General features: G+C 38.1%; 1 protein-coding gene across 1 annotated transcript; it reads right to left on the bottom strand.

Moving 5' to 3' along the window:
• Positions 1–38: 38 nt before the first annotated feature.
• Positions 39–25,866, bottom strand: LOC131228736 (uncharacterized). Its single transcript, XM_058224589.1, has 8 exons — positions 25,735–25,866; positions 25,525–25,627; positions 23,732–23,799; positions 18,612–18,752; positions 12,528–12,569; positions 9,776–9,915; positions 691–792; positions 39–409 (listed from the first exon to the last, which is right to left on the bottom strand). Exons 2-8 carry the CDS (start codon positions 25,599–25,601, stop codon positions 281–283), a joined length of 699 nt encoding a protein of 232 aa, XP_058080572.1. The 5' UTR covers positions 25,602–25,627; positions 25,735–25,866; the 3' UTR covers positions 39–280.
• Positions 25,867–26,080: the final 214 nt, after the last annotated feature.

Genomic DNA, 26,080 nt, shown 5'->3' with positions numbered 1-26,080 from the left:
AATAAAAGAGCATGAATCTGGAATCTGGAACCAAACACAGTCAAACACAACATACACTAGGGTAGGACCATAGGTTCCCACCGAACACGGCCGTCAGAGTACAAGTTTCATGATGCAGTGGACACAAAATGTCCATTGTCAAATTGCAATCCTTGTGAAATTAGTTTCTGATTACAATTTGAATTTATCAAAATTTAATCCAGCTTCGTGCCTTAATGGAATGACAGCTGGCATCACCTTTTCCTACAAAAATTGAATTGCTTCTCATGACCAGTCGCACTTATGGAATATATCCCCAAGCTTGATGCATGATGTCATCATCTATGAACGGCCGCAAATCCCACATCAGGCAGTAGTTTTCCAGGTGTTCAGATGATGAGCTATAATCGAGAGATGTAACAATTTTTTCCTGCATTGCATGTTAGATTTAGTTAGATTAGAAAGCTTCAGATGTGGGATACAACGGCCTGTTTGGAAAGCACTCGAATAGGCCTTAGGTGGCTTGTGGCGCGCGTGGGAATTGAGAACTGCGAAAAGATCATATGGCATCGAGCGGAACGGGCTTTCTCAATTCAAACAGCCCATATGGCAACTGAGCGCATTCCTTGTAGGAACCAGCACAATGGCCATTCTGCCCATGGGAATTTAATATGATCCCAAACCCACCTTCAAGGAAGGACCCCACCATACCTGCATTTCACAGTCACGCTTCATCATGTTGTAAATTATTCTCATTGTGATTGCATACTCTGAAATTCGTAAGCCCCGACGGCAGCCTGTTTCGGTCTCCCCCTGAGAAAACATCATTTGTAGCATTAGCAGCAGTCTCATCTGGTCATTTTCTAAATTAACATAAATTTATAAAGCCACAGTGTTAAGGATAGATAAATGAAGTGAATTTGAATGTGCATGAATGACTAAGAGTTTGTTTGGATGCTTAGTTGGATGGAATCACAATACATCAATTAATTGTAGAGAAAAATTAATTAATTAATTGTAGAGGAAATGACCAAAATGTAGTCGTGGCCATTTAAAGTCATGATGAAGAAACTGCAGACATTCTGTAGAATCCTATACCATGAATGGATTGTACATGCAGACTGTTAATTACCATAAGAGCATTTCTATGGACTTCCATGCGAGAACATATATACTCACATCTTACCAGTAATGATCCTTCGTGCTGTTGCTGCTATGTGGAGTCCTCTTTAGCATTTGGGTAGAGGTAACACTTGAGGGTGGTTGGCTTTGGGGCAACTGGGAGTTTGGCCGCGTCATGTGCCCTAGAAAGCCAATGTTGATCATGAGAACCATGGGTCCTTTGTGGACATATTATTAATGTCATAATTAATATGTAGGTTTACCTTTAATCCTACATGTATTCATGGGTTAAGGGAGAGGGTTTCCTCTGTTGTCCTTGGGAACATGAGTTTGGGTGCAACAGCCATCAGCCAAGGGAGAGTTGCGTTCCATGGATCTCAGTACCCCATATGTCTATGACCACCTAGCAGCTTCTAGGACGAGCCTATTGTTATTCTTAGGTAATCATCATGTGTGAGGGGATTGATGATGAGTTCAGATGGAAGGTCAAGCTCCAAGACAAGTTGGTGGCTTTGCCCTACCTCACACCCTAACCCACATAGAGTAGGTGTTCATGGATATAGGATCTTGTTATTAGAACCTTTGGACACTTGCGGACACTTGCATTTGAGGGGAGGAGGACGACGAGGAGGGGGGAGAGGAGGAGGAGGAGGAGGAAGAAGAAGAAGAAGAGTAGTACATCTATTTTAGTGCCCTAGAAAACCAATGTGAATCCAATCCATTGATAGCATTGTAGTGCCCTACAAAACCAATGTGAAACCGATCCATTGATGGCATGGATGTAATGCTGGCAATCTTGTCCGTAGATCATAATGACCATTGGTCCTAGATGGACAAGTTATAATGACATAGTAAATATATGAAAATACCTTAAACATATGGAACATGGGTTAAAGGAGAGGGATTCCTCTAATTGTCCTTGGGAACTTGAGATTGGACAAAATGGTACTGGCCATGGGACTTTAGGGACATGGATCTCAGTACCTTATCATGCCATGACCACTTAGCAGGTTGTTGGATAGACCAATGGTTACTATTAGGGTAGAAGGTCTCCACTATAAAGTATGACAATGAATCGATGTGCTTTTGCCTTACCCCACTGTAATGACCTGAGATTTTGGTGCACTTGCATGCATATGCATACATGCACATTTGCATGCATCTAAACATCCATGCATAATCCTTTCATTTATTCATGCATTCATGCATGCATGTGCACATAAAGTATGCAAGTTGTGATATGTGTGATTGATTAATTTACTGTGATTGATAATTTGTATGGTTTTAGTGTGTGTGTGTGTGTGTGTGTGTGTGTGTGTGTGCGCGCGCATATGTGTGTGTGCATGTGTGTGTGTATATGTGTGTGTACACATATACCTAAGATCAACCGTTCATTCGTTAGCTCAAATCTAACTGTGAAACATGCACTAAATTCAATCGTTCATACGTCATATAGGGCATGTGGTCACCCACTCATCCATCCATTTTCAGGATTGTAGTTTAATCATATAAGCTGTTTATTCGACGATCCATCTGATCAACTAAAAACCCATCTTGCACCTATCTAAATATGAAAGTAACCGTACATTAACTTGTATAAAGGATTAGATTCTTAATCATTTAATTATTTCACATATATCTTATCATTCAACCACACATCATACCTGGATCTGCCAATTGGGCACCCAGAAATCAAACAAAAATCACTGTGAAGATTCTCATATTTCTCTCGACAAATTTACTAAAGTACTTCTTACATTGGAACATAGTTTAACATGTTTTAGAGGTCCACAAGACATATTTTGGTGGTAAACGCATAATTTTAGAAGAGGACAAAACTATCGATACATCCATACGTATAATTGTAAATCCGGCGCCTCATATCTCATAATCAGATAACCAATTCATAAAATCAACCGTAAATCGACCTCTCTGCTCATTGAGGTACCACATGGTCCACCTAGATCTTATTTTCAAAACATCTCAACCGTCCATCCATGTATGGTATAACTCTCTAATGTAATATATTATAAACGTGTGTAGCATGCCTATTTAAATTCTAACATTTTAAAGTAATAATAGCATGTTTTAAATATTTTTAATTTTTAATAAAATATAAATATATTAATTCATAGTAAAGTTACTAGCACGTGAGTGTTGGATTTAGAAAACATAAAGTATGTGACTATCATCAGGGATCACTAATCTAGACCACCCATCACAATGACCAAACCAATAATTTCAAATCGTCCAAGTTTTATTATAAGATCAGTCGACCACTCATTTGTTAACTTAAACCAACAAAATAAAATCGTTAAATTCATATATAAATCAACACAGTCCAAAGAACTTCTCAATTAGTCATTCACCACCTAAATTCATCCATCTATTTGACCCATCAACCTACCCACCTGATCAACCATCCATTATACATTAGTGATTCTACATGTACGCCCATGTATACACTGCTCCCACATGCACAACCATGCACATGTATAACCATGCACCACATGCACAACCACCCAACACATGCATGACTTCCTATACACACGCGATGTACTTTTCATAATAAATGGAACTAAATGACACAAGACATGAAAATTAAATATGATATGCAAGATCTCAAACTTTAGATCATACTAATTCAAAAACAATCAAATAAAAATTCCACATCCCACACAAAAGTTCAAACATTCAAGCAAGGGAAATCTATGCGGGTCCAGGCCTACACATGTTAGGGCTGGATCTCAAAAAAAATTATGGACCAAACAATGCTCAAAGGGAGGTATATTCATCCACACATGCACAGAAATGTCCCCAATCCAAAGTATTCACAGGTTCCACTTCTAGGGAACCCTAAGGTTAGGAAAGGGGGTAAATAAATTGGGATTAATGCAATCTAGGGTTAGGGTTACGGAAAATAAGCATGAGAAGAATGAGAGGAAAATAATGGAACCTAGCGACAATCCACGCGCGTGGACAGCGGGCCAGACCTGACGCACGTGCGCAGGGGCCTAGTCGCACGTGCATGTGGGCTCCAGACCCGGAAACCGACTTCAAAGGTCTGGTCGGCCAGGGGTGGGCTCCAAAACCTCCAATTTTCAAGCCGATCTGATGTACCGTCTGTGCGTGGTGCTCCGCCGAAGTTTCAGCCCTCCTGCAGGGCCAGATTCTGGAATTCTGCTATAGAGAGAAAAACTGCTGCAATAAAGGAGAGATTTGGGGCATAGATGGTTGTAGGAGAAGAGATTTGTAGATGGTAAAAGGTGGGGGCGAATCGAGATAAATGTGGCTTCGCACCACGATAATCAGCCCTTCGAGGAAGGCAGGGTTTCACACCCAATTGGATTTCCACAACTCAGAAGCTCAGAGGAGTAGAAAAAATGCATGAATTTTTATTAATATTCAATCAATCAAAAAGACTACAAGGGGTGCCTATTTATAATAAAACCCCACACCCAAAACTCGCGCCATGTGCGCAACCTATTACTTGGTGATGAAGTAATAAAAAATAATAACTAATCAAAGTAATCAAAGTAATCTAAACCATCCATGATACTTGTTTTTTTTTTTTTTTTAACACACCCCCACACACTCACGCCGTAGTGGGATTTCACCACCTATGGGTACTCGAACCCTGACCAGGTGTTGAAACTTCTGAGAGTCTACCACCGGAGCAAGAGCAAGGACCCGTCCATGATACTTGTAGAAAAAATGCATGAATTTTTATTAATATTCAATCAATCAAAAAGACTACAAGGGGTGCCTATTTATAATAAAACCCCATACCCAAAACTCGCGCCATGTGCACAACCTATTACTTGGTGATGAAGTAATAAAAAATAATAACTAATCAAAGTAATCAAAGTAATCTAAACCATCCATGATACTTGTTTTTTTTTTTTTTTTAACACACCCCCACACACGCCATAGTGGGATTTCACCACCTATGGGTACTCGAACCCTGACCAGGTGTTGAAACTTCTAAGAGTACCACCGGAGCAAGAGCAAGGACCCATCCATGATATTTGTACTAACAATAATAAGCAAAACCTAAAATACGAGATTAATTAGGATAGTGGGTCACAATCATGAGAGTCCATGGTGGGCTTTACATGGCTATCGGGTCCACTCCAACGAACCAAAACGCAGTCCTCTAACTAGGAGGCCCTCCCTGGCTGTCGTAATCGTGGGGCCCTCCTTGCGTACGTGCATAGGGGGGCGTGCGTGTACATGTGATGTCCCCATCACTAAATTATGGGTGTTTCACTTCCATGAGATGCCATTTAAAGTTAACATTTTATTTTATTTTATTTTTTTCCCACATGTGTGTTTTACATATGATGGGACCCTCTAATATAAATAGAGTGGTATAGGCATATGAAAATGGAAAGTGTAAGGAAAAATAAATTTTTTTAAAATGAGAAAAAAAAATCTTCATCAAGATTTTATCAAGGTGGGTGATCCATCTCTAGTCTGAAATTTTTATAATTGTTGTTATTAAATTATTATTTTTATCATTATAGTTAATTTTATTTAAATTGAATTTTGTAACAAATTATTGTTTATTGTTGATATTTTTATTCATGGAATATTTGTAGAAAAAAATGTTCAATAAGATTAGAGAGAGAGAGAGAGAGAGAGAGAGAGTGTGTGTGTGTGTGTGTGTGTGTGTGTAAATTAGAATTCTAAATTACTAAATTTAATAAAAATTATAATTTTTAAATTATTTGAATTATGTAGGAATTAAATTTGAAATTATTCTGAATCCTACTTTGGTTATATTTTAAATTAATTTTACTGATATAATTATGTACATTGACTTAAATTATAAATTTTAGAAATTTTTATTATTATTCAAGACTAATTAGAAATAATATATCAAAATAATTCATACTAATTAAAAATAATAATATTTATAATATTAGGCAAAATTTAATAATAATTAAAGTCTAAATTTAATAATTTTAAATATCTTATTTAGCTTTAGTTAAACATAAATCAAGTAAAATTTCAGTTTAGGAATATTAATGTATGATTAACTAATTTAAACTTAAATCCACTTTAGTTTGATTATTAGTATTTTAATTAGATTATGAACTTTCGAGTTTGATTTTGAATTTTAGGGATTATATAATTAATTTCGATTGAAAAAAATTAAATTCTAAAATTAATTCTAAATAAACAAGACAGATAATTATTTATTCTAATTTTAATAAATTGAGATTTAATCAACCGAATTTTAAATCTTGAAAATTATTGATTAATATAGATTTTCAATATATGTACTTACCGAATCCTAATAGATGAAAGTGTACTAATAGATGAGATTGAATTAATATTTATTAATATCTTTCTTAGATTCAACTAGTAGGGTTTGAATCTGATTAATATGTTTAGAAGATATTTTCCCTTAATTTATTATAAGTAAAGAATTATTATAAAATATTCATATTTTATTCATATATTACTAAATTAATTAAATTAGAATTACTAAATTTAAATCATACATTAAATTATTTGATTTAATTTGGGATTTAACATGGTTAATTTTAGGAGTTTCTGCACTTTACTGATTTACAATTTCATAAAGAAATTTTAATTTGAATTTAAATAAAATTGTAATTTTGATAAATTAATTATTAAGCTATATAAAAAAAATTATTCTCAATTTATAATCGAGGATTTTAATTATTTAATTAAAATAATTACTGGTTTAATAGCTATTGAACCTTATAACGACTTTTATGCATAATTTGAGAATGACGAAGAATATGTGATGTAGTTATGTAGTTTGTATATAACCTGCAGTAAATCGTATATTTAATCAATTTGATTTGAATCGATGGTGATTACTCATATTTTGTGCATATTTATTTTTAATTAAGAATTAATGTTGGAATGCAAATGTCCCTAAAAGGCATAAGCAAGTAGGGCGATTGTGTCCCTCGGGTGAAAGTCCCTAAAGCCACCAAGTAGAGCGATTGTATCCCTTTGGTAGAAGACCCTAAAGCGAGCAAGTAGAGCGATTGTGACCCTTGGGTAAAAGACCCTAGAACCCACTGGATCCTTTGGAGTCTCCTTTGTGTACGACGTATGAGTATAATTGTGTGTGCAGACATATGCCAGAGGTACAACTGAACAGTAGTCTGATTGGCTAATGTATAAATGGATCCCTCACCTCAAGGTACTAGTGCATGGGCGTTAATGCGACGTGGTCATCCACTTGGGTACAGTGTTGTAAAAGATGATGGTTATTTAATTTTATTATTTATATAATTCATGGAAAGTTTGACATTCGGAGCATCATTTCGATTCCATGATTGCATTCATCTCATCTTTTAACATTCAATACTTCAATTCATGTTTTAAGCTTTAAACAAATTATTTTCATTATTTGTACATTTTGTATAATTATACAAATTTCATACTTGGGTTGGATATGATCCCACGAGCTGTTATGCTCACACCCATATTAACAGTGTTTCAGGGCACAGAGATTAGTCAGGGGCGAAGCGGAGCGACGATCTAACCACCTGTCTAGTCATTGTGATCTTTTATATTTGTGTTTAAAATAAAAATGTACAGTGAGAAACTCAAAAGTAAGTTTAAACGTTGTATTGGATGAATATTTGATGTAGTTTTTATTTAATTTATGGTTGAGAATATTTAAAAATTTAATCACAATCTGGGATTCGGAGTCGGGTCTGGCCAACTCGGGCACCAAATTTCGGGGCGCGACACCCACATAGGAGTGTGTGTGTGTGTGCACGCACGCGCCATGGGAATATGCTCATGGTGTTAGACATGTTGAACGCTTACATTGGTGGATCAAGTTCAAGTACTTAGATTGAAAGGCCCATCATACCTGGATTGACTTAAGAATACACTAGATTTGATTGATCCTTACACCCAAGGATCCTTACTCTTGCTCCGGTGGTAAGACTCTCAGGAGTTTCAACACCCGGTCAAGCGTTCGAGTATCCATGGTGAAATCCCACTACGGCGTGAGTGTGCGGGGGTGTGTGTGTGTGTATGTATAAAAATAAAAAATAAATTTTTTTTTTTTTAAAAGGACTTGATCACATATGCTTTAACTCGCTTTACGAGGTCATCGTATGGTCAACAAAAGTGAGTGTAGCTGAGCGCATCCATCAAGGTCCAATTGAAGCTCACATGGGCCAACAAGGGATCCACTAGTTTCCTAAGAACTTGTGAACTTGATTTGCATGGGCATTGGGTCAATGGTGGATGGCCATAACAATGGAGAAATTTGACCAAATAAGGACATGATTAAGGCAGGATCACAAACTTCAATTATAGTAGGGCATATGGAAGGTTGGAGTACCATAATTGATGTCTCCCTGAAACCTTGACTCCTTATATAGATCATATCTCTAAGGAAGAAAAACAGACAAAGCCTTGGACGTCCGCACCCCGTGGGCGTCACCTGCCGAGAGAGAGAGAGAGAGAGAGAGAGAGAGATTCCATCTCTCCCTCCTTCCATCCATCCCACATTCCACACGTGTGGAGTCCACCTACACAAATGGCTCAAAGCATCTCCTTGGCCTTGCTCCAAGGTTCACATGTTAGCTCTCTACCCTCTTCTTCATTTGGGATAGATCAAGGAGAGACCTTCTAGTTGAAGGAACGGCATGAACAAAATCCATGATTCATTGGCGGCATTGATCAAGTAAATCCTAACCATTAAATTTGCGTTTTCCTTTTCTGAGAATATCTGAGTTGGAATCCATACAGTCGTAATATCTAAAACCTGATTTTTGAAAACTTCTACTTTCCGATGCATTTCGAAAAACCTATCAACATTTCTCTCCTCCAATTAGATGTCTCTCCTTTTACACACCCTTGCCCTATTCTAGGGTGCGTGTGTTGACTCTTTAAGTCTCCTTTTAGGATGGATTAGGGAGAGACCTCTTACACTGGAGGATCATCATTGGCACTCATATGCCACAACAAATAACAGCAAAGGGAGCTTTGTGCTCTCGTTGTCAGTCCTAAGCCTGGATGGAGGAGAGTTGCATCAGGCTGGCATCCAGCGTGAAACTTTTGCCACAACTTTTTTCATGAATCCTAAAATGTGATATTTAAAAAATCGAATGGCGAAACACAATTCACGTAGCTAACCCCATTAATTGGGATAACGCTTAGATAATGGTGATGATGACAATGACTAAATGCACTTCAAGTTGGACTTGAAGCAAAGCAGATTGCTATTTAGGAGCTAAGCCCTCATTATGATTGGAGTTGGGCGAGCCGCATTTCAACCATTCCAACTTTATTCAATTGAATTAGTGCAGTTCAATTCAATCAGCATCCAATGCAGCCTAAGGGTGTGTTTGGATGCACAGTCAAACTGAATTGCAGTTACCAGTCTAATAATGCAAGAACAACCAAATTGTAGTTTCCTCGCTGCAAGTCAAGTCTCAAAATCCAAAATGCAATTACATTACTTTCAAGTGGTACTTACAGAAACATAATTGCAGTTAGTGAGCAAAACATGTTAGCTTTTGTCATTTAACTGAAAGTCAACAATTCAAATCTCTTGTGCATCCAAAACACAGCCCAAGTGATCAAAAGCAAGAAATGAACAAGCAATACTGAAAACAACAAGCAGAGGCAGAGAAAAGAAACATATAGAGCTGAACCCTCTAACCTTTTCAAAACAAGTTGTGTGATGTACCAAGCGATCGCCAGAAAGGTTACCCACAATATCTAGAATATTTCCATTGGCAGCCTCCATGATACCAATCACATCCTCCGTGAGGCGTTCAAGTTCATCTAGAACCACTTTCGCTGCAAAGACAACAGGAAAAAGATCACTCAACGATAGTCATCATTCTTTTTCTTTTTTCTTTTTTCTTTCTTCCTTTCTTCCTCTCTTTCTTTTTTTCTTCTTTTTTTCTTTTCTGTATTACATCATAGTTGGTTCAGACGAGTAAAGCCAGTACGTCACGCATCATCAAGACTTATCCCAAGTCTTCCCCGAAGTAAGAGCCTTCAATAACCAGCCCACACAAGAAGCCAGATGCAAACTCAAGGATCATCATCATTATCTTAGCCTTTCCCCAATAAATTTGGGTTGGCTTTAAATGGTAGATTGGCAGAAGTTCCATAATCGACTGGCCACCAAATATCAACCCACCTCTTTTGCCCGAGTTTTGGAACCGACGATGGCAGATGCTCAGATTGACACCACTATATGCCAATAAGGTCCTACCTGGTAACAAATCTCAGCCCACCTATTACATGCATGCCCCAAAGAGCAAGCGAGCAGAGCAAGGTCATGGAGGGGCAGCTCCAAGCAAACCACTAAGCAGGAAGCACGATTTCACTCCTTGTCAATATTATATCAATGGATGGTTGGGATGAGAACCAATGCAATCCTCAGGATTAGAATAGGTTCCTTTTTCTTTTGAATGGAGAAAAGTACAGGTGAAATTTTACTAAATTGAGGATAACAGTGGAAATAAAGAAAAATCGGTTACATGAAGCTGCAACACATTAGATCTTAAAGGTACCAACAGGATAAGTCAGAAATAGTTTCTATCATCAACACAGTCTTGTCTTAGGATTTGTGGTCAGTCTTGCAAATCCTATTTCGCCAATCAAAACTATAAGTGCCAATCAAAACTACAAGCAAGAATTCCTATCAAATGCTCGCCACAAGTTTGCCAATCGGATGCCCACCTGACCTCAACTCCAAACTTTAGGATGAGTGTTAAACAAGGGAAATGATATGTAACCATATAAACATGTGCTGCCAGTTGTCGGGCTGTACAGCCATGTCAGCAAGAAATTTTTTGTGAACTTCACATAAATTTGTCAGGCCAAACTACTTTGAAAAATGTCACTCTTTTATTCAAGAAAACAGGAGAAAAGCAGCAACACAATGGATTTCATCTGATGTGGGCATCATCTATTTTGGCCACTAAACTGGCCCTTCCTGGGCTAGGGACCTGCTGGCATGTCGCTACCGAGCGGAGATCCATTTCACGTATCATACTTGACAATTCTAACCAAGAGATCATCACATCCCTATAAAATTTACCGCCATTGCAGAACAAAATGGATATATTAGATGTCTGTCAACCTTCTGAAACAAAACCATTGACTTTGCTTCCATATGCCTTCCCCCGGGCCACCAAATTGACTTTTTTGTATAACATAGTAAAGATGTGTTAGATGGCTGAAGCCCACCATAACATTGATTTACTGCTGATATGAGAGATTAGAAGTTTCCACATGAATTAAAGGATGCCAAGAGGTAGAAATTCATTTTCCCCCAATTAAAAGGAAATTTAACCGTACTGATGGGCACCCACCCAACTTCTACCGTAAATGGTAGTCCTGGTTTTGCTATTCCAGATACTTTCCGTGCTAGTTTCCCTACTCCCAATGCTCTCATGAGGATTTATACAATGCTCAGGCCGGATGTTTGTACAATACTATGTGGGCTTTCTGTTTGTACAAGTAGGACCCATGGTTCAATGATCCAAACCCATTGATAAGAAGGTATTGATTGTGGTTGATTGTGGCTCCCAGGTGGAAAAACCTTAACCCTCAATAGGTGCGCAAGGAATAGAGGGTAATGAAAGAAAATACAGCAACAGTTCTCATTCAACTAAAGAAAGACCAAATATTATAAAGCTAGAATCCCCTCATGCGAGGATTTTAGAGCATGGGCCATCCATGGTGACTGGTTTGGCAAATCATATCAATAGCTAGGATCACTGGACGATGGATCCCCCTAGTACAGACTGAAAACCTGAACATTACAATACAAATTCTCTGCCCAGCAATTGTTCATTACCTCCACTTTTATCGCCATGTCCTATGATCTGAGGGGCATATGGTTATTTTTAACCCATCTGGTGCTTGTATATGCCCCTCCACAGTGAAGCCTGTGAGTTACATACATGACTGGTTTTTTTGTGGTTCCAAATCAAGTAGATGATCACTGGAGGGAAACCTGAAGAATACTTCTGTGAAAGCTTCCATTTTCAAGATCAAGTTTTAGCACTTCTCACGTTCATCACTTAACAGGTCACAACTAATCCTAATAACTAGCTGCCAACAAAAAAGCCAGGTGAATGAAATACAAGAAAGTTCGTTTAACGCATGCAAAAGATATACTAGGCAAGTTCAAACAGTAGCAAATAGTTATGGACAGCAGGATGGTAGGACCAACTTGTCCAGGTTTCACTTGTTTCACTTTGTTCGGCATGCATCAGTATTCATGCTCATGACCTCTTTTTTATGGAATCCATATAAAATACAAAAGAATGAAAACAGTCAAAGCACAAACTGTTACATGCAGACATCAAAAGATGCTGATGGAAGTTAAAGCAGTGCAGAAATGTCTATCGATACTATACAAGTCCTACTAGGAATGACCGTTAGATTACCTTTGGTTATGTGGTCTTGAAGTCCATGTTGGAATGCCTGTACTTCTGTATGCATGTTTACGAAAACATAAATAGGAGAAAGGCAATTATTATATAGATTCATCTGGCAAAAGAAGAATAAGAAAGAAAAACTAAGCTAAGATTGTATTTAAAAAAAAAAAATCAAAAAACAAAAGAACCTACTGGACATAAATCAATACAAAAGCAAACCAAATAAGCAAGACACCATAGCTCTAAAAAGAGGAGTTGGACAACATCAAAACATGATGCAAGATCTTCTTCATCATCTAGTGCTGGACAAATCGGAAACTATTGATATGGCTGTGATACTGTTTCAACCATGGATGGTGCAAATTTATGACCTTCTCAGACGAATAGTGGGGTCTTTCACTTTTGCTGAAGCCTAGTACTCTGTACAATTGGGGCCTATGCTTTGTAGATCTAAATTGTAAACATAATGCCCCCTCCACCATCTCACATAATGAAAACCTTTATCCTTAAACACTTGACAGGAAAAGCTCAAAAGAAAAGCATAGGGTTTGATCGGATACTAGGGTACTTGTATCTAGATTCTAGACCCAGCAAAGTTCAGAGAGAAGTACCATATATGAGGCACAAGATCCAAATCTGATACGACTCAGGAATCTGATCAGATCCTGTTGGATCTAATTTCAAGCAAAAATTAGGATCCGCAATGGGGGTTGGATGCAGAATGGGATCTAGAATAAATTCCAGACTCGAAGTTCAAGCTGGACTCCAAATTCTGATCCCTATTAGAAACATGCCTTCCGTATGGTTTTTAAATAATAAATATAATTAAATAAAGAATCATCACCGTCTAAGCCTTATCCCAATTAATTGGGATCAGCTACAAGAGTCATGTTCCGCCATTCCACTCCATCAAGGCCAGACCTTCAATTAGACCATAGGTCATCGAGTCTTTTCTTACTACATCCACATCCTTATGGGCCTTCCCCTTGCCCTTCAAGGGCCTTCGACTTGTACCAACTCACTCCTAATCAAAGCAGTCTCTTAATCTACATTGCACATGACTAAACCATCTAAGTTTACTTTCCCTCATCTTGTTACCTATTGGTGTTGCTCCTAAGTTCCCTCAAATGCATTCATTTCTAATTCTATCCTCGTGTTCCACTCATCCATCTCAACATCCTCATTTCAACCACACTCATCCTATGAACGCGTTCTTTAACTGCCCAACATGTTGCCCCATACAGCATGCCTGGTCTAATAGCTATCTCATAAAATTTCCCTTTAGTTTGAGTGGTACACACAATCACATAATACTCCAAAGGCAGACCTCCATTTCTTCCACCCAGCTTGAATTCCATGGGCAACATACTTCTCACTCAATCTCTCCACTCTCATGAATTATTGAACCAAGGCATTGTAAGTGGTATTTGGAGAAACTTCTTGGTCAACAATCTGAACTAATTCCTCGTTTTCGCTCCTATTATTACTTAAATTGCACTCTAAATACTCTGTTTTAGTCCAACTAATTTTAAATCCTTTGATTCTAAAGCATCCCTCTATAAATCTAGCTTTATGTTTACACCCTCCCTCGTCTCGTCAATCAAAATTATGTCATTTGCAAACAACATACACTGTGGGATCTCTTCCTTCAAATGCCTCGTTAATTCATCCGCAACTAATGCAGAAAGGTAGGGTCTCAATGCTAACCCCTGGAGGAAACCGACAGCAATTAAGAACTCACTTGTCTCTCCACTAATGGTCTTCCCATTTGTCATTGCTCCCTCATACATAGCCTTAATCATGTCAATATATCCTCTTAAGGCTCCTTTCTTTCCCAACACCCACCAGATTAACTCTTTAAGCACCCTATCACGTGCTTTGTCTAAGTCAATAAAGACCATGTGGAGATCCTTCCTCTTCTCCCTATATTTCTCCATCAATTACCTAAGTAGGAAAATAGTTTTAGTGATAGACCTCCTAGGCATGAAACCAAACTGATTTTCTGACACATTCATCTCATGCTTTAGTCTTTGTTCAATCACTCTCTCCTAAAGTTTCATAGTATGGCTCAAGTTTAATCCCACGACAATTAGTGCAACTTTGCATGTCTCCTTTATTCTTATAAATAGGTACCATGGTACTTTTCCTCCATTTGTTTAGCATTTTCTTCGATCTTACAATGTTGCTGAACAACTTTGTCAACCAAAATAACCGAGTATCTCCCGCACTTCTAAACCTCTATTGGTATAACATCTGGTTTAAGGTCTTTTTTCCTATTTTCATTTCTCTCAAAGCTTCTTTCACTTCTGATATCATAATTCTACGAAGTATCTATAGTCTCTGATTTTATTTAAGTTAATGGTTCCTATTATCCCTATGCTCTCAGAGTGGTTATCACTTAATAAATTCTGAAAATAGCTTCACCTATCATTGATCTCATTGTCTATTTGTCTTTTTTTTTTTTTGAAGACACAGGGTGTTCCCACCTCTTTTTTGAAGTGAGACTAATCCCTGCAGATACACGCAATCACACACTTGTATCGGGTAAAGACAAGGAGGGGAATCGAACCCTCACCTATAGGGAACAAACCTATGGTGAAGACCATTCGCTTGTCTATTTGTCTTTTACTAGTACCCTTTAGTTATCGCTCTTAATGCACCTAACATGATCTACTCCATACCCTTCCTCTCTCATTTTTGTAAGTTTGAAGCCATCTTTCTCACTTTATCGCCCCAATCTACAGTAAATATCATCAAAAGTTTAAAGCCATCTTTCTCATTTTTATAAGTTTAGCCTCATTTGCTACTTTCTTAGCAGTCTTTTTGGCATTTCTAAATTGTTCAAAATTTTCATCATCTCTAGTCCCTTGCCAGGCTTTGAAGCATGCATGTTTCTCATGAATATCTTTATGTGCATCATCATTCTAACACCGAGTTTACTTATATGATTGACTTTTCCTCTCAATACTCCTAAAACATCTTTTATCACTTTCCTAATGCACACAACCATCTCATTCCACATAACATTTACTTCTTCAGAGATATTCCACTTTACTTCTTCCATCAATTTATTTTTAAATAACATCGTTCTCTCCTTTTAAATCCCAACACTTAGTTTTTGGACACTATAAATTTCACCCCCTTTTCTTCCATCTCTTAATGAAAACATCCATAACCATCGACATATGTTGCACAGTTAGACTCTCTCCTAATATAACCTTGCAATCATTACATATTGATCATTTTGTTTTCTTAAGTATAAAGAAATCTATTTGGCTTGTATATGATCTACTTTTGATAGTTATCAAATGTCCATCATTCTTTTTAAAGTATGTGTTTGCTAGAGCTAGAGTGAATGCCATTGCAAAATCAAGGATAACAAAACCATATCCTCTATATATGCTCTCATATCCTCTACTTTCTTTTCCCATATAACCATTTAAGTCTCCTCTTACAAATATCCTCTCTCCATTCTAATTCCTTGCATTAGTCCATCCATGTCCTCCCAAATTTGTCTCTTGATCCTATCCTCTAGCCCAACCTGCAGCACATGCACTTATAACTTGATTATCTCCTCTCCTAACACAAGTTCTATTAATAAAATCCTATGATTTACTCTCCTAATATCTACAACGTATCCTTTAAATCTTTATCTACCACTATCCCCACCACATTTCTATCATCATCCTTTCCTATATACCAAAATTTATATCCATTAATTTCTCTACTTTTGGCCCCCTTTCCACCTGGTCTCCTGAACGTTAACTTTGCTTCATTTCATCGTATCTAGTGTATTCCATGTAACAAAACAAATCTAGTTCTCCTAGACTAGCTTCTTTACCCATATGCGTTTAGAATGGCGCGGGAGCTTATGCCTACTTCTAATGAGGATGTGGGCAACCAAATATTGATGGATCGAGCAAATGTACTTGCTAAGGAGTTTTGGGATTATTAAAGCATAGAAAGGGGCTCAAATATCTTCCATAGTACGTCAAATCCATAGACCCATCAATAGACCACACATTGTGGCACCCGTAGTACACTTTTAGGTCCATTAATGGGTCTTTTGTGGTATTTACCTAAAGTTACGAATTTTATCTTATTTTTGGATTTTTTTTTCTTTTTTATTTTAGTTGTCTCACTTAAGTAAAAATGGGGGTGTTTTAGTCATTTTCCTTTAATTAATATTATAAATTTGAAATTATAACATCTAGCCCGGAATTTATGCTTGATGTAAAGCTTAGATTAGTTTTAAGACTTCTCTCTTTTGTTTTCCTTCATATAAAACTCAATAAAAAAAAAAAAATAACATTAGCTTTTTGGACATTTTTCTTTTCTATAAACATTGGGCGTCAACCATTCTTTAATGTTTGTGCAAGTGCATATTTTTACAGGGGGGTCGTGTGATCTGGGCCATCAAAACTAGAGAGAGTTTTGATTATTCGCTAGTTATTACATTGTTTTCCCTTTCTTTTCAAGTGGAAGAATCTTTATTCTTGAATTGGGTGCGTTTGGGTATGATTTGGTTCTAAGGTTTAATATAACCACCTATTGTTGATGAATCTCACTCATTAACTACACAAGATTAACCCGAGCTCTGATACCAAATTTAGTGTAGCTAATGAATGAGATTCATCAATCGCACGTAGATATATCAAACCCTATAACCAAATTATACCCAAACACACTCAATTTAAGAATAGAAATTCTTCCACTTAATTTTTATTTAACAAAAAAAAAAAAAAAATGCAATAATCAAAGCTCTCGCCAATTTTAATGACTCAGATCACACGCCTCATATATGAAAACATGCACTTGTACAAACCCTAGAGAAGGGTTAATGCCCAAACCTTGTATTTTTTTTATAAAAAAAAAAAAGTCACAAAAATTGCCGGACATTTTTTCTTTTTGGAGTTCTTATATGAAGAAAAACAAATGAGAAACCCTAGCACTAATCTAAACTTTACATCAGGCATAAACTATGGGATAGGTGTTATAATCCCAGCCCTACAATCTTAATTTAAAGGAAAATGGCTAAAATACTCCTCTCTACTCAAGCGAGACATAAACAAAAAAAAAATCAAAATCAAAATCCATCCAAAAATAAGATAAATTCATAACTTAAGCTAAATGCCACCAAAAGACCCTTTTATGGACCCAAAAGTGTACCACAGGTGCCACAATATATGGTCCATTGATAAGTCTACAGATTCGGCCTGTTGTGGAAGATATTTGGCCCCTTTCCACGCTCTAATACATCCCAAAACTCCTTAACAAGTGCATCAGCCTAATCCATCAGCATTTGGTTGTCCTCATCCTCATCAACCTCTCACAGCAACCAAGCGTTGTTGTGGTGCATTGCTTTTGGGGGACACCCTAGCCAATCTTAGCCCATTTCTCACTACAACCCCGAGTCAGGTATCTAACTTGAACTAATTTCTAATCAGATACAAATCTATGGACATGATATTTAGTGGGGCTCGAAAAATAGATCCAAATCCGATCAAATTAAATGGGATAATTCAAATACCCAATGATCCAGATACCCATCAATGGCCATGCATCTCATAGGCATTCCACACATTAATGAAACAGAGAAAACTTCATCAAAATAACAAACTTCTGAGAGAACTTTCCAAAAAAAAAAAGCAATGATCCAGAGAACATTTTAAAACAAAACACATTTCCAGAAAAAACAAACGTTACAAAAGCAAGCCAATTATTTTGGCAATATTAGAAACGGCCCTATCAGTTGTTTAACTTCGACGATAAGTCTAAACAGTGCCATGAACTTCACATAGGATGGTCAATGAGTAGGGGGCGTCCATGTGCCACCTAGATAGCTCAAAAAACATATCTATGCATGAGATTAAACATTTTGAGGTTCAATAGTTTCCTTTAGGGAATTTGATTTTTCCCTTTGTTGAATTACCTGTACATAGTTTTGTATGTTCTACATGTGACATATTTTGAAATGAGTTACTTACTCGGTCAGAGGAAATGGCTTCCTTGGAACATCCACGTCTTTTCAAAACCCATATCAATGTCACCAAGCAAATAACATGAAACAGAGAATTAGAAAGCAATCCTTACACTTGATTGTATTTTGTATAGCAACAGGAACATGTCTACATCCAGCTTCAACATAGGCCTTCAACCTTTCAGTGTGATTGGCTTCAATAATGCTGCCAGCCACTTTAGATGTCTCATGTAGTGGAGGCCTTCGAAAACACTCTGTTTCAAAGACAACCTTGTCAGCTGATTTTTTTTTTTTCTTTTTCTTTGAATGGTTGTCAGCTCATAACATTCATTCCGTGAAGGGAAATAAACCCTAGAACAACAAGCTCAAAAGGGAAATTTTAGCTTTCACTTTCTGCCATACATTGCTAAAGAAAGTAACGACCATTTTCGCAGGTTAGAAACATTAAAAGGACTCGAATTCAAGAAGAAAACAGTATCAAGTGTCTAATAGATATATCGAGCTTCAACTGGAAAATCTCAGCAGGCCTAGCATACAAAAAGCCACACTGATAAGAAAATGACAAACAGCTCTTGATTGTGGGTATATGGTATGTGGTACACTGCCTCCTTGAATACATGGTATGCTAGGGGTAGTATCATGTGCGTCACTCCAATACATACATTTTGTGTATACAATATAGCTTTATACTTGAACTCATATTGCAATTTATACGTGAAGTGATAAATGTTACTATTACAGACCCCGCATGCTTAGCATCATATTATAATTAAATAGATAAAAGTATAAATTTTTATTTTTATTTTTTTGATGACGACAGGGTGTCCCCGCCCCCATTAAGGTGAGACTATTCCTTGCAGATGCACACAATCACCAGCAAACCACGTGCATCAGGTAAAGCATGGTGAGGGGAATTGTACTCACGTTTGTGGGGAGCAAACCCACAATGCTAGCCATTCGCCCAAACCCGGGTAGGTAGATAAAAGCATAAATCGCTACATTGTAAATATAAATCTGAATTAACTTAATCAGTTGTTGGAAATTATGGTATACATTTGATGCCGGCTGCCAACATAATGCAGCCCTCCTTTATCCAGGCTGGGAACTGGCAATGAAAGCATAAAACTCCCATAGGGGCAATGCAATAGACAATTACATAGTTTATTAAAATCAAGCACTATCTAAAAGTCTACACATAGGCTGATTACAATTAATATATTCATTAACTTAGTCAATAATAAGATAGAGCCAAAATTTTGTGTCACTAAAAATAGTGATATGGATCATAAATGACCCATGATCGAGATCGATCAATCAGGAATGGAAAACTTGGGGGTTTGGCGTTTTAGGTAACATTGGTTCAATTGTCCATGCAACACAATTAGGATTCAAGGCAGGCAATGTTGGGAAAAAAAAACTCAAATCCTTTGGCTAGAGCTACCGGAATTAGAGGATGAGAGCCACCGGCAACCCTTACGAGTAGGGCCAAAGAAGATGCTACAATAGATGAGAATCTCTCTCTCTCTCTCTCTCTCTCTCTACAAGTGACACCCAAAGGGGAAGGGGGACATACAAGGCTCTCTTCCTATCAGGGCTCCTCTCCTTCTAGAATTGAATCTATATATAAAGAGAAATTGAGGTTTTAAAAAGACCGGTTTTGATACTCTACCACCGAACAGTCTCCTATATGCCCCACTACATTGGAAGTCTACGATCCTACTGATGCAAGACAATTAACCACTTGCTTTAAAAGCTCGAACTGATAAAGCATGGCGAATTAATCCATTTATCTCATAGCCCAGGCCCCACATTGCATGGGTTAGGACCTCAGTCGAACCGGCGAACCGCCCTCGTGGGCCCCACATTACATGGGTACAGCCTCACACAGGCCGCCCATCCCGAGAGTGCCTCTGCATCCCACAAGCAACCCTACTAGAGCCCGGTGTGAAAAGACCACTACATTAATCACCCCCGGTGAGAAGTCTCAAACATGAGACCTCCCGCCCTGATACCGCTTTGATGCAGGACAATTAACTACTTGCTCTAAAAGCTCAAACTAATAGAGCAAGGCAAATTAATCCCTTTTATCTCATAGCCCAGGCCCCACATCGCACGGGTTAGGACCTCGGTTAAACCCCCCTCCAGGGCTCCACATCGCATGGGTACCACCTCACACAGGCCCCCCACCCCAAGTGTGCCCCTACATCCCACAAGCAATCTCGCTCGAGCCCAGTGTGAAAATGTGATGCAAGACACATGATTTAATGCTAGCATGCAACGTGAAGATTATGAAAGAGTCCATAAAGTAATACAATTAACAAAAGATGGTGATCCACCAAGTAATTAAGAGTAAACAATAGGAAATAAAATCTGATTTAACCTAAATCACATGCCCGCATGCCAAGAAATCACATAAATCAATTAAAACTAGGATCGACGGAAGAATAGAACTTCCAATTTAGCATAAGCACGTTCGACACTAGAGGAGATGACTAATAGGTTTTATGATTAGGGTTAAGAAGGGGAAAATCTGAAATTTGAAAAATTAGGGTTCATGGAAATTGGAGATTTTGGAATTAGAGTTTTTGGAAATTGGAGAAAAAAAAAAATTTAAGATCTAGGGTTTAGAAGGTTGTAATAGGAAGGAAAATAGAAATACGAGAGAATAAGAGAATACCTTTCGAAGAGGAGAGAGGAAGGATGTAAGACGAAGAATACCTTTTGAAGAAGAAGAAGAGGATGTACCTTGGAATCCACCACTAAACAAGTTTCTACCCTTCCACAATTTAATTAGAAGGGAGATTTTTTTTTTAATAAAAAAACCCTAGAAAATAAGCAAAAAAATTCTTTCACACAAGAGAGCTCCACTCTTCTTCTTTTTCATCTTAATAACACCATTAGGGTTGAAACTCCACTCCCCTTGTGGTTTTGATAATAAAAAATTCAGAATTAAAATCCAGCATAATTACAACTATGTCACTCACTTAAGTAGTCCATCATCCAAAATAAGAAAACTAAAACAAATATTATCAATCTCAACCATCAAATAACTCCTAAAAATACCAAAAACCATAAAGCAAACAAGATCATAGTCCAAGGGGCCCAGATCTAAAAGATTTGGTGGCCCGATGGCCTGATCGACAAGATCCAACGGTGGGATCAACACGAAATATAAATCCTATGACTAAAATAGTCTCCTAAGCAGCCCACATGCATCATCCCAAGGTGAGGTCTTCCTGATGCACGTCCAATGCATGTAGGGTCTTCAAAATAGCCCGGCGAGCCCCATCTGGAACTCGTCTCCCATCCATAAAGAAAATCGCGTTGATGTGAGTGGTCATCTTCGTCTCTGGTACATTCGAGTAGGTCCTCTAATGTCCCCATCAAAATGCCCCTGCATTACCTACCTTCTCCCATGAACCCATACATGACCCAATCCTTCTACCGTCATAGTCGTCCACCATAACCCAATGCCCATTCAGTTCAAGTGGTGGATCCCCATATCTAAACCATTAAATCATCATTATGAGTGATCAAAACCATTTTAACAATTAAAACAAAAGTTTAACGGTTAAAAACATTTATAAAACGTTTTTGAGTACTGGGCCTAGTGAAAAAACTACTTAATGAACATTTGATCTCCAAGATCTGAGCCATGAGTTCCTTAAAAACCAACGGATCCATCATTTGGCCCATGTGAGTCTAATGGACCTTGATGGATGCACCCAACTACAGGTACTTCCGTTAGCAACATGATGACCTTGTAAAGCGAGCTAAAGAAAATGTAACCAGGACCTCAATTTATTACATGTCCTCAGGCCTAAGGATTAATCAGAATTATTACATCCTCAAGTTGATCACAAACCAAGTATGAGGAGCCTCCTGATCTAGAGAATTTTACCTCGATCCACCAATGCAAGTGCCCAACATGTCCAAACCAAGAGCCTATCCATGGCAAACTCACACTCCCATGTGAGGTAAGGCAAAGGCACACCGACGAATAGGGATGACCCTCCATCCCAACTCGTCATGAGTCCCCTCACATAGGATGACCATATATAGAGTAACATTTATCCTACAATCTTCCAAGTGGTCATGGTACAACACGGTACTAAGATCCATGGCTCACAAATCTCCCTTGGTTAGTAACCATTGTGTCCACTCTAAAGTTCTCAAGGACAACTAGAGGAATTCCTCTCCTTCAACCAATGTCATGAATATTTACGATACACCCACATGTTAATTAACAGTGGCAAATTATCCATGATCTACGGTCAAGATCATCAATATCACTGGATATCATCCATGTCATCAATAGATAATATTCACATTGGTTTTATGGCGCACAACTTCAATAGGCAAACCTTATCAAATGTTCAAGGGTCATTTGGGAGTTACTATATTTGTAGTGAGCAAAATGACCTTCAGCCCAATGGCCACTCCTCCTGTTTATTCCATCCAAAGAAATGAACTCACTCTCACTTTGGAACCAGTTTGACAAACTTTCTAAACTATGCCAAGCCAAGAATGGGGTCTCCACACTTTCCAAAAGAAGTTTTGATTTCAATTTATAGTTCATTTAAAAAAGGCATAACTGCCCATTTATGACCTTTTCCAAAAGCCACATAAATTAACATTTTTTTTACAGATGCTTTCAAAGTAGATTGAGAACTAGAAGAATATATATATATCTACTAAAATGTTGTAATTTCAACATTAACAATCAATCAATAATTCAATGAGAAACTACCATCAATAAATGAATATCTAATGCTCATAGCAACCTCACAATGAGGACAGGATCAGTTTCCATCCACTGCCATTTTTTTAATTGAAGTAGATTCATCATCGTATACATTTTTTAATTGGAGTAGATTCATCATCGTATGTGTAATATACATGTGAATCAATCTAGACCATTTAAATTACATGACCCACCATGGATTGAGAATATTTCAAAACTATGTTGATTGAACATCGTAACCACTGAAATGGTGTCCATCGAATGGGTGGATAAAAATCATTGGTAACCATCAATAGGCAAGTCAGATGTTTAAGATCAAATAATTAGTGTGATATTTAGGACAGCTCCATCAACAATAGGGCCAACCACCCAAGATTTGGATAGTCTCTAGATTGCCAGATGTGTATGTCACATGTATAGTCAATGAGTAATGACACTTAAAACTAGAAAATGCAGCAAGAGAAAAACCATAAGACGAATGGAACTCACCTAGCTCTTGGTGAAACCCAACAAGCAACCTACTTCCCAATGCCACCAGCTCCTCGAATTTTGTAATCCTGTGATAGAAGGGCATTTTCTTACTCACGGCATTCAAGAAACAGATGACATGATTGCTTAACATTAAGAAGAAAACCAAAAAAAAAAAAAACACTGTGAATGGAAATGGTTTGTGCATCACAGATATGTCCAAAAGAACCCAAAATCGCAAAGCAAATATCAACTTGTATCTGACTAATCTCATCAACGAAAGTTTCCAATCTAACAAATAGATGTTCAAACCGGGTACAGTTGATTGCTTTTAAAAACAACCCTTGTATCTTATGCATGTGGGATGTAGAATCCGTGGACCACCATATGTACCAATTTTTCTTTTCATTTATAAATAGTCTCCTACCAAGAGTATTCCACTTTCTTATAAATCTGTCAACAATCAACAGAGTTACAAATTTCAGGATTTGTGGCTCCCGGTCCAAGATAAGCCAAACGAGTGATTGGTTGATCCAGGAGTCACCAATCCAAGTTTTCTCAACTTTCCCTAGGACTAGGGAGTCCAACCATCCAAATGGGCCATAATATAATGACAGTTTTGAACTGGGAGGACATTTAAACAATACCAAAGCACTACAGATATAGGATCAATTGTTGTCTAGGATGGAAAAGATAGATGATCTGATTCAAGGCTAGACTACAGCCAAGGCTTGTTGCCCAAGGCATAGATGTATTTCAATCCAGACCATCCAAATCATAGTTCCCACTGTGGATGGAGCATAGTCCAAGCATAAACTGATCATACATCCTCCACGCCTAATTGGTGGCCATCAATTAGACGGTTGAAAAGTTAGCGATCGGCCATCTAAATTCAGCGTGCAAACTGGTAGTTAAGTTGTTCCAGTAGTAAGGCCCACGATTTGTACGGTCTGGCTTGACTTGTCTGGATCTGACAGCATGGATCTTCCTGCAGTGCGTCGCAATTTCCGTTGTTTAGATTTACCAAAATTAAGAGACTATGGCCCAGTGGTAGGGGCCGCTACCTCAGCTATGTGAATTCACTGGCGTCAGGTCAGACGAAATGGTAATCCAAAATTCTATGTTCCACGCCTGTGCTCACATGGTTAGTGAATCTTTAGGTCAAATCCCATGGATTTTATGTTTTGATTTCAGAGTGCAGCTCACCCAGGGACTGAAACCGATAAGATTCACCCTGACTCGGTCCCATTTCAGCCCTATATCATTGAGGTGATCATTTCGTTTGGACAAAGCTGATACGAATGTTTATATTAGCTTTTGTGCTTTCCAATAATCCAAACAACAACCGCTACAAGTTTCCCTTCCCAGTAATTCAATAGTACTGTCACTCAGAGCACCATATGTGTGTGTGACGTGTGAGGGCTGAGGAAGGATAATGTGGAACCACCTCCCATGCCAATGTGTCGCATGTGGGACATCTGACCATACATGAGGTGGGCACACCATGAAGATACAAAGCACGGAGATGAAAAGTCACACCGGTCCATTCATCAGGAAGGCCACGCCATACAAAAGCAGATGCAGTGTTGAGTGCCAACAAGTCCCACTTTTGAAATCGAAATGGTGCGGAAATGGATAAGTTGCTAACAACGCGTGCAGGAATACATATCAATCATATGCGTGTAGTGATCACATTCCCAAAATTGTTTGTAGCAATACAATGTGAGACAGGATTACAATGGACCAACAATCAATTCAATCCTGCAATAAATATAGACAGAAAGACGAGAATTCGCAACAGGAATAGGATTTACCGTGTCATGAAATCCAAGAAAATTTGAGAACCTTTGTCAGCCAATTCAGTTAACTTTGTATTCGCCTCACTGTCCATCCCACGACCAGAAATGGAGTTAACTGCTGCAACGCATGAGGGGCACACAATAAGCACGTTTACCCAGCAGTGCACGTAAGAACAAGAGGTTCTTGACAGGGGAAAAAAAACAGAGCACAGGTGTGGTGTTTGCTTTGGGAACTCGAAAATCGCAGACAGGGGATTGCTTGCAAAGTCCCGGAAATGCAGAGACCGTCGACAGAACCTGAACCCTGGATGAATGAATAAATTCTGTGGTAGAGAGTTGTTTGGGAGCTTGGAATTGGAAGTAATTGAGAGCAGTTGGGGAATGAAGGGCATGTGGGAGCTTGGAATTGGAGGTAATTGGAATCCTCAAACAGATGCCTTTTTGAAATCCTCTTCAAAACTTATAAACCAGATGAAGCAGGAATTGGAATCCTCTCCAACAGCTTTTACTTTTTACTGTGGAGGGGTTTTCTTCAAAAAGGGTACTCTCGCCCGCTCAACAGCATCTCTCT

Source organism: Magnolia sinica, chromosome 16, assembly GCF_029962835.1.
Source record: "Magnolia sinica isolate HGM2019 chromosome 16, MsV1, whole genome shotgun sequence".
Lineage (NCBI taxonomy): Eukaryota > Viridiplantae > Streptophyta > Magnoliopsida > Magnoliales > Magnoliaceae > Magnolia > Magnolia sinica.
This window is presented reverse-complemented; position numbering and strand designations above follow the sequence as displayed.